The 18,245-nt window shown below is 31.0% G+C and overlaps 1 protein-coding gene across 12 annotated transcripts in view; it reads right to left on the reverse strand.

Moving 5' to 3' along the window:
- Positions 1–18,245, reverse strand: part of LOC145256191 (1-phosphatidylinositol 4,5-bisphosphate phosphodiesterase beta-4-like) — a 521,907-nt gene that overhangs the window by 60,114 nt on the left and 443,548 nt on the right. For 7 of the 12 annotated variants that reach the window (XM_080114792.1, XM_080114783.1, XM_080114787.1 and 4 more), the window contains one exon: positions 9,120–9,261. In XM_080114792.1, coding sequence (XP_079970918.1) covers positions 9,120–9,261 — 142 coding nt within the window. Of the gene's footprint in view, positions 1–2,462; positions 2,548–9,119; positions 9,262–18,245 lie in introns of all 12 variants that reach the window. The other 5 variants (XM_080114794.1, XM_080114789.1, XM_080114791.1 and 2 more) reach the window with 1 other exon arrangement.

The raw sequence follows: 18,245 nt of genomic DNA on the forward strand, positions 1-18,245 counted from the left end.
ATAGTATTATCAGTGTTAAACATTTAGGTTTGAAATAGTATTATCAGTGTTAAACATTTAGGTTTGAAATAGTATTATCAGAGTTAAACATTTAGGTTTGAAATAGTATTATCAGTGTTAAACATTTAGGTTTGAAATAGTATTATTAGTGTTAAACATTTAGGTTTGAAATAGTATTATCAGAGTTAAACATTTAGGTTCGAAATAGTATTATCAGTGTTAAACATTTAGGTTTGAAATAATGTTTTCAGTGAGAACTTAGAACTTAGTTTTGAAATAATGTGGTAAACATTTAGGTTTGAAATAATAATTTAGGTGATAAAGACTTAGGTATGAAATAGTTTTTTCGGTGATAGGCTTTTAGATTTGAAATAGAATTTTCGCTATTAAACACTTAGGCTTGAAATAGAATTTTCAATGTTATACACTTAGGTATGAAATAGTGTTTTCAGTGATAAGTACTTAGGACTGAAATAGTATTTTAGGTGCTAAACACTTAGGTTTAAAATAGTGTCCACATTACTAAGCAGTTGGGTTCAAAATGATTTTTTTTTTTACTCATATTCACCCCCCTAACAAGGCATATCACCACTTGAATGTAAGGAGCTACTATTTGAGACCATACCTAGGAAAGATTAACAAGATGTTGGTTTACATTACATTTAAACTTTTGCATATCAGTACAGCCAGGGAAGAAGGTAGCAAAGCCTAGCTGTCCAAAGTCTAGCTGTTCAAGGGAAGAAACGATTAAAATAGAAAGCTTTCTAGCATTTAGGGACCTCAAGAGTGAAGGGGTGGGATTTTGTTGCTAAGCGGGTTGGTCAGGGATATGTATGTTGAGGAGGTACAAGTGCAACAAGTTTATCAGAACACATGCCATTAAAATATTTGTAAAACAGGCACAGCGATGCAACACTGCTGCGATGGGACAGAGGTTGGAGCTTAGTTGACAAAGTGGGACCTATTGAATTGAAAACTCTTTTTTGGAACCTATCCAAAAGAAAGAGGTTAATGGTAGATGCACCAGCCCAGATGTGGAAACAATACTTCACCTTTGCAGCAGCTTTCACAATGTCTGCAATGTATTTGTTCCAGTTCATATTGCCCGTGAATGTAAGGCTGAGGAATTTGAAGAAAGAATTCTTAGGTAGGGTGTTATTTGTCATGGATATTAGTGGTTGGAGAGGCATCTTGCAATTGTTAAAGGAAAGCAGCTTAGTCTTACTAGCATTAAATGCTACCATCCATTTGTCTGGGTGTCATTTTCTAATGATTCTGCCATTGTCTTAGATTTATGTACATCCGTTCTTCCTTCCTGCATGTTATAGAACATTGTATCATCAGCAAATATACCAATCTTGGACACAATATTATCAAAGAGGTCGTTTATGAATATCAGGAATAATAGTGTTTCAAGGATCAACTCCTGAGGCACTCCCGCATTAATGTTATGGTGCTTGAATGTATGTCCATCAATGACACCTGGATGGTCCTATTGTCTAAGATGGATCTAATTATATTTAGTATACGTTCAGTTATAGCGTATGAGTTAATTTTCATTAGAAGTCCTTTGTGCCAGACTTTATAAAAGGCCTTGGATATATCAAGGGCTACAGCCCTGGCTTCACCCGCCTTATCCAGTACATGTTATATGCGTTCAGAGATGATTGTTAAAATATTTGCAGTAGAACGACATTGCTTAAATCTATATTGTTTGTCAGAGACAAGATTAGCTTTTGTGAGATGTTAGTCTAGTGTTTGATTAATTAAGGTCTCAAAGATTTTAGCGAAGAGGAGGAGGAGAGTAATGGGGCGATAATTGAGAGGGTGAGTCCTTCCACCAGAATTCTTGTACACTGGTACCACAGAGGCCATCTTCCAGCTATTAAGGAAACAAGATTTAGCAAGGCATTTATTGTAGAGCTTGGAAACTATGAAGGTTAGCTCAGCATTTCTTAATTAGTATAGCAGGGATGAGATCAGGCCCACATGCCTTGGAGGTGTCTAAATTTTTTGATATTGCAGACATGAGAAGGGATGATTTTTACATCAATCGTTAAGCATTTAGGTTTGAAATAGTATTATCAGTTGTAAACAATTAGGTTGAAATAGTGTTCTCATTATTAAGTAATTAGATTCAAAATAGCATTTTAATCTTAAACACTTAAGCCTGAAATAATATTTTCATATAGATTGAATGGATTTTAGCTATGACCAAGAATCATGACAAGAGAATATGTCTGTCAGTCTGTTTTGCTTAAATTAAAATAGCATTTTCGTCAGTCTGTCATAGATTTTAATTAATATTCACATCACTAAACACACAGATTTAATGGACACATCTTCAGATTGAATCCGTTTTTAATGTTTTTCAACTGTAGAAAAGATGAAAAGCAGAAAACATGCATAAGAGTAAAAGAACAGCTCCACGTTGGACTCGGATTAAATGAAGCGAAGGATACTTCACAAATTCTATAGCTTGTGTTTTTAAATAGCCTAGCCCTGCATTCTCGTTAAATGAGGACATATGATAATGGATATTCCGCTCTGAAAAAGAAAAATAGTTTACAAAAAAGTTTTGGTTGGTGTCAGAACATGAGGGTGACATTTCTTTTTCTTTAAACAAATCTAAGAGAATTGACCAAGAAAATTAAAATTAAATTAAAAAAACTAAACAAAATACAACGATATATATATTATTTATTCATTGCAGAATATTATCCGCATCTTTTTAGTTATTGTGTCACAACGTTTCGGCCAACTATTCCTCTGACCTATGAAAGGCAGTAATTGCTGAGAATGCAGTTAGGAGATTTGGAGTTCCTATCCAGTCACAGTTACCACCTGACAAAGACCAGATGACTAGTTGGTTGAAACGTCATGAAACAACAATTAAAAAGATGAGAATAATAGTCCATAAAAAATAAATGAATAAAATACAATGAATATCCATTTTTTTTTTTTTTTCACGAGGAGAATTTTTGAAAGATTATTTTTGAGATGAGGATAATTTGTATTATTTGGGTTGTTCAGAGTACTATTTTCATCTCGGATATTATTCTCACAATATGTCAATTAATGTAACCTCTGATCTACTTAAGGTACTTCTTATGTCAAACTCAGGACTGTACAGTATTCGAAACTGAACCCTTTATTTAATCCACAATAGAGTGCTCTCGTTTGGGTAGTAGTCTTAAGTAATTCTTAATTATATTCTTAGTATCGCCTATACTATTGTCTACTCATCAAAATGTGATGATTGCATCTGTTGCTTACAGATTATTTCATGGTTCTTTCCTCACTGCAATGTTTAAATACAAACCTGTGACATTATACATTCACATTAGGCTCTCTGCATAATCACACCACTATTTGCTCAGAGATGTACCACAATCTCCTTTCACATTGTCCTAACATTGTCTGCGGTTCTGAACATGGTACGTCAGAATTGTGTGAATAAACATGTATCATTGTCACATTTTCAGAGTTCTGTATTGGCTAACTATTGTGATATTCCTAAGTTTTATGCATTCCCTAATTAGCTTAGTAGTCTCTGTCTATTGCTAATGGTTTTATGGCAATGGCTTTATAAAGGAAAAATAAAACAACGGCAAACAAGTTGCATTATTCATATGAAAAGAACAAAACGACGATACATATTTAATTTGACAAACTAGCAATGCTTGTTATTATTTCTTAACGCACACTCATGTACACAAACTCTAATATCATAGACAAAATAACCATCAACATTCTATTTAAATAAATATCTTTGTTAAATTATACATTGTCTTATCGTCTTGTTTATTGTCTGTTTAATATTGTTATCATATGATCTAAGAAACTCAAAAACATTACATGTTCATGCTTTATCTGTATAAATTAAACATTAAATGATTAAACTCTGTTGTTTAATTTGGATTAATCCGACGATTATTCTTATCTTGGTTGTGATTTTCATAACGTTTTGGCCAAAGTAACCTCCAACCTTCCTTTCAGGAGTTTTTCACCTGAGCATCAAGTTGTGGTCTCTACAGGACGCAATAAAAGATGTACCGCAGTTGCTTTTGTTTAATTAGAAGAGAAGCAGCTTTCTCTATCCATATTTCTCTGTGGAACCAGAGGAAGTAACAATGCCTATCCTAACCAGGTTTCTTATTCTGTACTTTTTAGGATGAATCTATCTATCTATCTATCTATTTAGTAAATAAAAATGAAGTTCCTATATGTATGTGTGTGTAGTTCATTTCCTATGGACTCAAAAACGGTTGGGTTGATTTTTATGAAATTTCACACAAAGGTACATTATGTGCCTGACAATGTTCTTAGATAGGTTTTGTATTGGAATGTCTTTGATAATTATCAATAATCAAAATAATCTGATGAAAACAAAAACAGGCGACTTGACAAAAGTTAAAACCTTACACAGCCTAACATCACAAGTGCATTTAAGAGGTTCTATTACCACACAACTCGAAAGGTCCGATATATAAAATCAACAGTAGGTTCTTTGATATGATAGGGGTGTGTTTGAAATGAATGTTTCTGTTTAAAGCACAACTGCACTATGATACTTGACTTTTGCATTGTAAACTTAAATTCAAGCCATTATCACCGCACAAGCAGTAAGGCTAGTTATATAAAATTAATAGTAGGTTCTTTGATATGAAAGGAGCACTTTAGAAATGAATGTTTCTGTTTAATGCAATGTCAGGTCACCCTGCTAGTATAAAATAGAACATGTCAAAATCATCCAAGCAGATGGCAGTATCATCAATATTGACAAAGTTATTCATCTCCAAATGGATGGTTCAGTGATGAAGCCAACTTCTCTTTCTTATGCCATATCAAGAGTTTTCTGGGGACTTCAAGCATTAAATGAAGTTCTTCAGAAGCCACACTTTTTTGTATGGGTCATTGTTTCAAAACGTGGCATAATTGGACCATTTCGGTTTGAGAATGATGTTGGAGAGATGAAAGTGAGAAGTATACAGAAGCATAATGTGGCACATGTCATAAACCTGTTAGGTTGGTGCAAAAGTAATGTAGTTTTTTGATGTTCACCTGTACATCTATAAATATAAAAGCGAAAATGTATGTATGTATGTGTGTATGTATGTATGTATGTATGTATGTATGTATGTATGTATGTATGTGTGTATGTATGTGTGTTCGCTTTTTCTCTGTGTCTACAAAAGGCTTCTTTCAGAGAAGCAGTCGCTCGCTTCACAACTTTTTAAAACTTTTTATATCACATATAAATCGTAATATCTCACAGTTAACAATGAAGCTAGACTGTCTATTTAATTTGCTCGATTTCGGGAAGATAAATATTCAATATTTGTCGCTCGCCGCATGTGGGTTAGTCTTTTTCCTATAACATCTCGGGGGAAAAAAAAAGCGTTCAGCAGTAAATGAAATCCCGCAGTCAAACTTGATCTCATTAACTCATTAAAACGAGCACCTGCTAAATCCAAGTAATTAAATAAATTCAAACGTGTTTCCGTAAGCATGTCATGGTAGGGCAATGGTTAACGTCGCACTTTTTTTTTTCACAACTTTGCCTCAACGGTTCGGGTTCGATCCTCATACTTACTTTTTTTTTTTTTTTTTTTAACCCCCCCCCCCCTCACACACACCTCCAAACACCCGGGCAATGCCGGGTACCCCTCACTAGTATATATATATATAAAAACAACACTATTTTTGGACCAACCTAATACATGGTTGCAGGTAATATTATCAGATTATTGATCAATAATGGAGAGTCTACTATATGATTTTACCAAGCGTTCGGACAAAAAGATGAACTTATATATGATTGGTAGTAAAGGATGATTTAGAAAACCTCTCTCTCTTTCTCCCTCTATATATATATTATACATAAAAACGTTAGCCATGGATATATGTTTTGCCATATTGTTGTGGGGTAACCACCCTCCAAATGGACTAATCCATCGTCCATACAAACTATAACTCATGGTGATCGCAGGTAGGGATTTAATTCCAGAGCGACCCTCGCATGCTCAGTGAATTACCAACACTTTCCATTTGTAACCTTTCCGTTGTTTTCATTTAATACATGTTTTAAACTGTTCTCTGTTGTTCTGTTCTTCTTGTGGCTATTTGTCAGCCATAACATATACCTAATGCAATTATTGTCAAAGAAAATAACAGAAAACTAGGCATGTATATATATATATATATTTATATATATAAAATTCAAGTATATTAATAACACAAAGTAAAACCCAATGTTATCAAAAGTGCTCAATACATGAGTAAAGCTTTTCATTTTTATTTGTGCATGTTATGCATCATTATGACATGTTAATATTAAAAAGTTGGTTAATCCATGTAAATTTATCATTAAATTTATACAAGGAATGTCCCAAAAGTAATGCCTCCTATTTTTCTTTATTCCATCCAAATGAATCAGAAGTGATTACAAACTGCATTGCTATGTCGACTAAACTTATGCATTCATGACCTGAAAGTTTCATCTCTCCGTTGCAGATAAGAAAGCAACCGTTGTCATGGATATGTTTTAGAAGCAGAGATACATCATTGAATTCCATGCAAAAGTGCATTGAGAATAGTGGTGACTATGTAGAAAAATAAATTCTGTAGGCACAAAAGGTTGAGCGTTATAATGGTACCACTTCCGTTTTCATAGCTCTTCAACTTTTTAGTTTTAAATTGAAAAAATAGGAGGCTTAACTTTTGGAACAACCTCATATAATTATTATATATATGTACATATATATATATATATATACATATGTGTGTGTGTGTGTACTTCTATAAAATCCTTAATATATATATAACTAATTAAAAATAACTAATAATTTTACAAAAATTAAACTCCTGTGAAATGCTGGGTAGATATAAGTACTTGTAGTTACCATAGCCAGTCTGATATAGATGTGAAGAAATGTATTGAACCTTCTTTTTTTAGAATGCTACCTACATAAACACGGATGTTAATAGAATGGCAACATGTATATAATATACTGTCAAAAATAAACTGCAATATTATTTACATATATATATATATATATATATATATATATATATATATATATATATATTAGCAAAAGTACCCGTTGTTGACTGGGTTCAAAAACAGCCTACAGAAAATGGACTCTGATTTATGAAAGTATGAGAGGTTATGAAAAGGAAGGGTTGTAAAGAGATAGCCCGAATTTGGGGGTATCAAAACTAAAGCAAAATATGATGAAAGTAAAAATAAAATAGATAAACCCCATAATTTATTATGCTATGCTTGTTCACACAGAAACACTTATCACAATATTCTGTGGATCTATATTAAAAAACCTTGTTAAACTTTGTGACACATTTCCATTCTATGGAGGTCGGGCGCGAATGAACACCCCATAATTTTATTATACCATATTTATTCAAACTGAAACATAATTATCAAAGTATACTTACGCAGATAGATATGAAAAGTCTTTATTAAAGTTTGTGCCTATTTCCATTCTATGGAGGCCAGGCACAAATGCAGACCACACAATTTTATTATACCATCCCTATTTAAGTTAAAACACACTTATCAAAGTATTCTTATGTACATCTATATCAAAAACACTTGTAAACGATTTTTTTCAATTTTTCAATTTTTTATTTCCATACTTTGTGGACCAGGCGCATACGCAGACCCCACAATTTTAATGAATCATCATTATGCCAGATCAAACATACCCATTACTGTGTCTCGATACATCCTCTATCATTATATGTGATCAAGGAGCCTATTCGTGACCAGACACACACACAGACGTTCAGCTTTATATTATAGAAGAAGATATATATATATATATATATATATACATATATATATATATATATATATATATATATATATATATATGTATATATGTATATATATATATATATATATATATATAACTGTTACTTGATTCCTATAAGATCATCTTTATTAAACATTAAGCTTCATTAATCTTAAAAATTCTCCTTAATTTTGTAGCGATGAACGGTGGTCCTGGGGTATATTCCTTGCTAATGGAGCCAAAGGTGGCTTTGTTGTGGGGTCTAAATACTTTGACTAGTGTTGATTGTCATCTCCAGCACTGATGATTACATAAGCATGAAATACTAGTGTCTGTCGGTACATAAAAATAATTATTTATAATTTATATATATATATATATATATATATATATATATATAACTTCTTTTTTTTTTTGTTAGTTTTGCTATTTTGCTTATTTCAAGCATGGTTTCAATAGCAAATTTTAAAATTTTATCTGAATTTTTGAGTCAGTCCAAGGTTGGGTTTCTGTCATATATCTAACATTTTAAATATTTTAAATTGATATTGACAATGAAACATTTTTCAGCAGAATTTGCTTTCTTTAAGCCGATATCATAGGCTGCTTTCCATCCTTTTTCAGAAATATTTTGTGCTATTACTTTGGATGTATTCAATTTCTAATACATGGAATTTCTTCATCATTTGTTTAATTTAATAAATTAAATAATTATAATGTCTGTTTGGATTTTTTCACTAAATACTTTGGATCATAATATCTTGAACAATCAGAGACTTCTTTTTCACATATATTGCGAAATATTGTATCTTTGGATGTATCCAGTGTCTGATATATGGAATTCCATCATCATATGTATGTATGATTTGAAAATAAATTATATTGTATGATCGGACTTATTCATTTAATACCATGGACCATTACCAGAACAGGATATTTTTCCCACCTTTCTGATGTATTGAAACAGCTGTTTGTTGATGAACTATATGTATATATGTCGTGTATAAAGTAAATTTCTAATTATTCTTATATATAATGGTAATCAAAACTTTCAATCGCTTTTCTCTAACTGAAATAACATTTCGAAAAAGAAAATAAAGAAAAACATAGGAGTTCAGAGGGGTTATATGAACAAAGAGATGATATGGATAAAAGAAGAAACAAAAGAAAAAGAAGTAGATAAGTCAATAATAAAGTGTGTAAAAAAAGAAAAAAAAGAAGAAAATATGTATAAGTTATTAGAAGAAGAAGAAGAAGAAGAAGAAGAAGAAGAAGAAGAAGAAGAAGAAGTATATAAATTAGTACCTTCTGCCAACTCGAACGAATGGAATTTAACCGGTTGAGCATAGTTGACCATGGCGGAGAGGTATGGGTGGATGTTGGTAGTGGCACCAGTATACTGGTAACTGGACATCAGTGCTGCTTCTTCATCAGCTGTGAGTGCACCCTGAAACACAAAAATGTTTGGATGAGTAATTATGCTAGACATGTTACTAATATATATATATATATATATATATATATATATATATATATATATATATATATATATATATATATATATATATATATATATATATATATATATATATATATAGAAAATTTTTAAAACAAAAAGGTAAACTTTTTTTATTTTAATTTAACAAGTTATTTATTCAAACAAGCTTGCCATTATTGTTTTGTCACCATTCTCTCTACCCCGATCGAGGGTTAAGTTTTTTCAAGTCCAATTTTTTATTTTTGCAAATCAATATATAATAAATCTTGCTACAGACAATAGAAATTTTCTTTGATTTTATATTTTTTTTTTACTCTTGGAGGGAACTATTTCTAATGATACACCAGTTCTAGACACCACTGAGTGTTTTCCTTTGATTGCGCCCAAAAAAGAGCAGATAGTATTAATAATATCACCATTGTTAGACTTCTCTTGTAAAACTGCAAGAAAATGTAGAACCACAGTTCTCCAGTAATTAACATTCTTATTTTAAAGATGGAGTAAAAACTAAACATCTTTTATTGTATTCTATAAAAGATGTTCTTTGCTTTATATAATTATCAACCATAATAAGCATGTTAACCATACCTTTAGCCTTTAATTTTAATGATGGGTATATTTGAAATTTATGCGGAAATAAAAGAATGTATTCTAACACAAACATTCATGAGTCAAAGAGGTGCTATGGAAAAAAACTGGTTTTAAACTTGGTACATTCGGGTCCTCAGTCCATTATTATTTTTATTAAGTCTTTGTAGTTTGTGCAATAATGTGGTCTTGTATCATGCAATCACTGTGATAATTATAGATAGAAAAAGTGTATCTTTTCTGTGTTTAAGAGCTGATCTATTACAAGTGAGTAGTTAAAGGAGCCAGATTTATCATGAGTGCATGTCAGATCATTTTATTTTTATTATTATTAATTTGCTACTCTTCAGTTTGAACAGATACATCTTAAGTGAAATGTATCCAATTGCATCTAACCATCATTTACACCTATACATACATATATATATATATATATATATATATATATATATATATATATATATATACATATATATATATACATATATATACATACATATATATATATACATACACATATATATATATATATATATATATATATATATATATATATTATGAAATGAATGAATTCATTCTACAAATTTCTTACATTTTTTAATTACTGAATGTTTCTTATATTGATATTTTACAGAGGATAACAGAAATTAAATTTAGGAATAATTTTGATGTTGCATATTTTGTGTGCTGCTCTTGGACTAAGGAATCAAAGTATCCCATCGTCCTTCTCAATTCTTCTAGGATTATTTCTATGTTATTACCATGAATAGAGCACAACCATAAATAGTAATAAACGTGTCTAGAATTATTTATTTATTTATTGCAGACTGTTATCTTCATCTTCATAGTTGTTGCTGTTTCACGTTTCAGCCAACTCATCCTCTGGCCTTCCTCAGGTGATTAACTGCAATGAGATAGGAATGCTGATTCTCATAACTGCATCCTCAGTAATTACTGCCGTTCATAGTTGTTGTCGTCTCACCACGTTTTGGCCAACTAATCCTCTGGCCTGTTTTGGGTAGGATCGAAACCGCTATCTTCAGACAATGCTCACCTGGAACCGTAGAGACTCAATGCCTCCATCCACTGCACCACAGGCTCCGCAAATAAATACATAAATACACAAATTACTCATCTCAAAGGATTCCAATAAAAATAATATATTATGTTTAGAAGTCTTATTAAAAATACACCATATCTGTTCTCAACTGGGCAATTAGAAGAAAGCATATCTTCTTTGGCTTGTCCTTGATTGTTTCTATGTACTTAGATGAGTGACCATTTGGGAATGACAAATGTTATAAATGTTGTCCCAGTGGTTTTTTGAATCAAAATTTTTTAAAAATCTGCAAGTGTAACAAACAAAACAGACAGTCCTGGGATAAATGACGAAAATACTGGTTAGGAATGACACATGAAATTCAAACTTTAATATATTTTAAAATATGCAAATCAGTTCAGTTTAATTTGCATATTTGATGAAGCCCATGCAGTTCTTCAATGCAGCTACCTTTCATCAATTGCAAATGATTATTTGTAAGATTTCAACAGTTTTAATTAACGCACACAAACTTTCTTTTTATTAATGCTACCATCTATAAATTCAGAACATGTATTATCAGTTGATTGATGAAGAAGATTATGAGAGGATTGGAAATGATGAATGGAATGAACAAAATTTGATGCCATATTCAACATAAATTGAAAGGTAAATTTAGATGAGTTAGAATTACAATTGCTACAATTGAAGCTGCCTACATGAATGGAATTCAGCAATAAAAGAAATTTAAATGGTTAATAGGTGAGACACCAAAAAATGTTATATTTATTCACAAACTCATGTCATTGTAGCAAAGATATAAAATTAATAGTTAGTATATGTTAACTAACAGTATTAAAACTATTAGTTATTATTTTAGTATTAAATATTGATGTTAGTAAGAGAGATGAGTTCAAGTAGTAATTTCACATGACTTTACTGTCTTTTAAAATTCTTTGTTGGACTGATATCCTTATTCTTTGTTGGACTGATATCCTTATTATTTGTTGGACTGATATCCTTATTCTTTGTTGGACTGATATCCTTATTCTTTGTTGGACTGATATCCTTATTCTTCGTTGGACTGATATCCTTATTCTTTGTTGGACTGATATCCTTATTATTTGTTGGACTGATATCCTTATTCTTTGTTGGACTGATATCCTTATTCTTTGTTGGACTGATATCCTTATTCTTCGTTGGACTGATATCCTTATTCTTTGTTGGACTGATATCCTTATTCTTTGTTGGACTGATATCCTTATTTTTTGTTGGACTGATATCCTTATTCTTTGTTGGACTGATATCCTTATTCTTTGTTGGACTGATATCCTTATTCTTTGTTGGACTGATATCCTTATTCTTTGTTGGACTGATATCCTTATTCTTTGTTGGACTGATATCCTTATTTTTTGTTGGACTGATATCCTTATTCTTTGTTGGACTGATATCCTTATTCTTTGTTGGACTGATATCCTTATTCTTTGTTGGACTGATATCCTTATTCTTTGTTGGACTGATATCCTTATTTTTTGTTGGACTGATATCCTTATTTTTTGTTGGACTGATATCCTTATTCTTTGTTGGACTGATATCCTTATTTTTTGTTGGACTGATATCCTTATTCTTTGTTGGACTGATATCCTTATTCTTTGTTGGACTGATATCCTTATTCTTTGTTGGACTGATATCCTTATTCTTTGTTGGACTGATATCCTTATTCTTTGTTGGACTGATATCCTTATTTTTTGTTGGACTGATATCCTTATTCTTTGTTGGACTGATATCCTTATTCTTTGTTGGACTGATATCCTTATTCTTTGTTGGACTGATATCCTTATTTTTTGTTGGACTGATATCCTTATTCTTTGTTGGACTGATATCCTTATTCTTTGTTGGACTGATATCCTTATTCTTTGTTGGACTGATATCCTTATTTTTTGTTGGACTGATATCCTTATTCTTTGTTGGACTGATATCCTTATTCTTTGTTGGACTGATATCCTTATTCTTTGTTGGACTGATATCCTTATTCTTTGTTGGACTGATATCCTTATTCTTTGTTGGACTGATATCCTTATTCTTTGTTGGACTGATATCCTTATTCTTTGTTGGACTGATATCCTTATTCTTTGTTGGACTGATATCCTTATTATGATATACAACATTTTCTCTGAGAAAACAAAAGTAATGCCAAAAGGTTCTTATCTAAAGACATTCTAGACTAGTGGTGTCAATATTACAGTTTTGTGGATATGAATTTCATAATGTGGGCACAGAGCTAGTGACAAAGCAACTGGTCAGAATGAAAGAAAAACTCATGGCCCATGCATATTGTCACCTAAGTAGACAAATGAATGCAACAGGTCTTATCGATTTCATAGGTTGTGTCAGTATTTGTTACATCTTATGCATTCCAATTAAACTCTATTCTATAATTCTAAATAGCTCTAATATAAATGTGCAATATCTACAGAAATTCCATTGTAGATTATACAGACAATGAAAAATACTATATTCAAAGAAAGCTAATAGCAGTAAAACTAATATCATTATCAAATAATGGGGCAATTAGTAAATCCAAGTGAGGGTGGCTCTCAGGGTTGGTGTGTAGTTTAAGTATTAGGTTGGTGCAAAAATAATGTCGTTTTGTTTTACGTTCAACTATATATATATATAAAAATGACATTATTTTTGCATCAACCTAATATATAAGTCTATAGTGGAGCATAGATCTGCAGTTCTACCATTGCAGTTTGTTTAGAATTAAGTTAATAAAAATGCTATTTGTTTCCCATTTAAAGATTGCTATTATTTCATAGTTTTCTTCTCTTTACCTAGTTGCTCTAGCAAGGCTTGGGATTTTAGTTTACCTTACTATTTCATCCATAGTTAGAAAGAAAAGAGATTTATTCATACATTTCCCTCAATAGTATCAGCTATAATGAAACTTGAAACTGACATACAAATATTACAGCTAACACACATAACTATGTCTGTACATTCATATAAATCTGTGAGTGCTGGGATGATTCTGATATTTTTTACACTTTCAATATGATTACCGATTCCAATTCTTTTAAAATCTCTACATATTTAGTGATAATGAAACTTTTTTTTTTGTTTATTTGTTTTTTGAATTTTCAGATTACTGTAAAAATAAATACTAATATGTACATATATTTGTGAAAACAAAAGATACACTTGTGGGAGTGATCAATAGATTTCAGTTTTAGTAGTACCTAAAAATCATTCAATATTTATCATTTTAGTATCACTACCAGCAATGAAAAAACGTTTTAAACAAAAAAAAAATAAAATAAAATAATTAAAAGAACATTTTGATACCTGAAAATAAGCACAATTTTTTTAATTCCAATTCTGATACCCTAAAATGTTCCGATTTTTCTGATTCCGGCAAATCTTCCCACTACTATAATCTTTATTTATATACCTATATATTGACTAGTTATGCCCACTCGCTATTGGTAAATAGTGTATTAACTTACAGTTTGTTTTGTTCATTACTATTCTTATTTTAATCAAAGGGAACTCTATATGTACGAATTATGTCCCTTTTTTAAGTCGATTAAAAATAATTCTGATTTAGACAAAGTATTTTATGAAAGTAATCAAATGGAATTACATTTTATTTTTCTCGTCAATATGACACAATAATCCACAAGAGAAACTGACAAGCCAGAATCAAATAATGATTTTGTCAGGAGAAAGTAATTGATGACAAAAACACTAGTTGCCTGTTATACAAAGATTACCTCTACCTGCTGCAGATGTAATGAAGTCATTTTAGTTTTTAATTTTCATTTATTTGCACAACTTATATAGAAAAAGAAGTAAATTTTCAGCTGTAAAGGAGACAACTCTTTTTATATTCCTTGGTTAAAACATGTGAATTATTCCCTTGACTGATTTTTGCTTTTTGAGCCAAAATTGAAAAATATTTCCATGTTAGCAGTTTTCTAGCTAGGATTACATAATTTTGTAAATCAATTGTAGCGAAGTTATTAGAGCACCAACAACATAGTACAGCAATATTCTCACACGTGAAGCTATTCTCTATATCTACTAAACCATGTTCTCATATTTGGCCTCGTGAATCTCTGTCTCATTTGAGGGTTTTTTCAAAATTGTCTTGATTTCTTTTGCTCCAGCTTGTTTGATTTGTTATACTGGTGATCTCCATCAATTCAGTTTTGATGCATCATTGTAACATAGCTTCCTATTCCAGTAGCTTCTTTACAACAACTGCAGGCTTGTGAAACTCTATTCCTGCTCACTGCATTCCTCCTACCTTGGTCTTTTCAATATGCGAATAGGCATCTGCTGTCTTGGTGATAATCATTTTTCTATCTTGTAAACTCTTTACATCAAGTGGCTTTACACCTTGTCTAAAGCGATTTCCATAAAAAAATAAGATGAGAGCTGAAAATTTATTAGTTAGAACCAAAGTTTCATATATCAGCTTAAATACTATTTAAGTCCAACTTTAAAAATCTCATGTTAATTTTATATGTTAGATATAGCAATATAATGTAATGGACTTTGCATTCGACATATATTCACATTTTGTTGGGGATACTTAGTCTTTTTCACAAAATACCGTTGAAAAAAGTATGAATCTATCTCTTTTCTCCACCACCACCACCTATGGTTGAATAGTAGGGTAGACTAGTCTACTTTTTTGTTCTGATCAACAATAAACATAAATATAATATATAAATTTGAAACCTGCATAAAAAATGTCCAAACATGTTAAACAAGAACAATTTTTAAATAAATTAAATAAAGTTCAACTCAACATACGAGAACAAAAAAACATATCAAACATTTCTTTGAATAAAAATAAAATTAAAAAAAAGATGATACACAAAGAAACATGAATTATGTATTTAAAAGCTATACATTAGTTTTCAAAGATGTACCGTGGTTTCATTGACACGAGTAGGCGTTTATTGTTTAGAAAAGGTCCATAGAACTCACTTTAAATCCTCAGCGTCTCACGGAATGAAGATAGTTTGATAAAAGGAATGAGTGGTGATGATCGTTTGCTCTTTTATCATAATGTGTTTACAGGGTTCTCTATACGACTGTTTCAAGACTTTATTGCAACTTATTTAACTAATACTGTTGCAATTAAGGCTGAAACAACCATATAATAAGCTCCCTTAAACATGATACTTCCCTCGAAAAGTACAGATTGAGATTCAACATTAATAAAAACAATGATCATTGCTGTATATTCCTATTTTTTTTTAGACTGTCTTTGTTCTGTGAGAGGCTAATGATTGTAGAAGGTTTCTATGGTCCTTTTCTAAACAGTAAAGCCTAGCCATGTCAATAAAACCATGGTACATCTCTGGAAACTCTACTGTATAGTTTTAAATAATTATTTTATATTTTAGCTCTCGCATTCTTATGATCAAGCACTTTCTATTTCTTTTCAGCATACCTTGATACACATACGCACACAGGTATATACAGGATGAAAATATTGATAAATATTTGACAAAATAAATAAAAATGAAAATTCTTTTTCAGGAACAAGGTGTTATTAAATTTGTTCATGTTGAAATTTTTTTAATTACGGTTTTCCTCAGGGAAAAAAATAATATGTTGAATGCTATTGATTACAGGACAATTATTAATGGAGAAAAAGAATAATTTTACGCAAGTTCATTTTGTTTCCAGAGTAAAAATAAAACAAAATATTTTAATATTTTTCATGTTCCTATTTAGTGTTCCCCCTCCCCATATGGGCAGAATTGGACATGAGATTGTTTTTTTTTATGCAAGGAATATTCAGCACCCCATGAAGGAACACTCTGGAGGGGAGATAAATAAAAATTGCACCAGTCAATAAGGATTTCTCCTTTTCTGACTGAAATAGAACAGTGTCAGTATATGCCTTTGAACAAAGTAGAAAATGGCCTTTCAGTTTATTTTTGACAGCCTCGTTTTCCTTATTTTGCCCTTTAGTCCTCAAATTCAATGAGCGATGTTTCTGAAAGAATTGCTGTTTTCTGGGTCAAAATATATCCGTCTACCACTTATCATTTGCCATTTTTTTTTTTATCTAAAAGTGTTTTGTTTATTAGCTTCTAACATCAAGTGGCTTCATGCTTTGTCTGGGGCCATTTCCATACAAAAGAATATGTTGGCACTTCATCCTAAGGATATGAGGCAAGTGTCAATGGAAACAAAATAAATAAGTCTTTGTTCCTGAAAACAAGAATTTTATCTTCATTTCTTTTTGCTTATATATATATATATATATATATATATATATATATATATATATATATATATATAGAGAGAGAGAGAGAGAGAGAGAGAGAGAGAGAGAGAGAGAGAGAGAGAGAGAGATAATGGTGAAATACACAATATATCATAAAATGAAATTCCATGGAAACAGGATGTATGAAAAACACAATAGGAAAAACAACTAAACATAGGAAGAAATGATAAAATGAGAGATTTACTGGTTTCGTTTGGATTAAGAAACGTTTTCAGAAAAAAAAACTTCTAACAAAGTATTTCTGAAGATGTTCATTGGTTCAAACAAAACCAGTAAATCTTTCATTTTGTGTTTTCTTCCTGTATATAATCGTTTATTAATCCATCAGAATGTATAGACAAAATGAACTGAAAAAGTGGACAAACCACAAATGACAAATTCTCATTAAAAAAAAAAAAAATATCAAGTAGACTAATATTTTGTTTCTGTTATTGCACAGTAAATCCATCAAAATGGAGCCACGGTATATCTGATGGCCATATCAAACAGACTTTTGCTCCATTCTGGTGACTCAAAATACTAATCTTCTTGATGATCTTTTTTTTCCGTGAATTCTGTCACATATAATAACAGTTACAAATATATAATGAGCACAGGTTGGAGAGAAGGAAAAATACACAACATTATTTAGGCATGTCTATTGCATCACAATAACTTTAGCGTTAGCAGCAGCAGCAGCAGCAGCAGGAAGAGGACAAGAAATGCTATATTTCAAAAAGTGTTAGTAACAATGTTAGTAGTCATACTAAGTTGTTAGTACAATATGAACAGCACTGTAAAAAGCAGATGCGCATATCAGGTACATATACATATATATATACACATACATGCATGTATATATGAATGAAGAGAAAGTAATGTCACCATACAGGTCCCTTTCCCAACATTTATCAGTAATTTCATAATAACCCTGAATCAAACTGCAGAAACAAACAATTTTAATATTTCTATAACAATAAAGTAATAAGACAACTAGGAGTGTGTTCGTAT

This window comes from Euprymna scolopes, chromosome 32 (genome assembly GCF_053919585.1).
Source record: "Euprymna scolopes isolate OS-2025 chromosome 32, ASM5391958v1, whole genome shotgun sequence".
In the NCBI taxonomy this organism is placed as follows: domain Eukaryota; kingdom Metazoa; phylum Mollusca; class Cephalopoda; order Sepiida; family Sepiolidae; genus Euprymna; species Euprymna scolopes.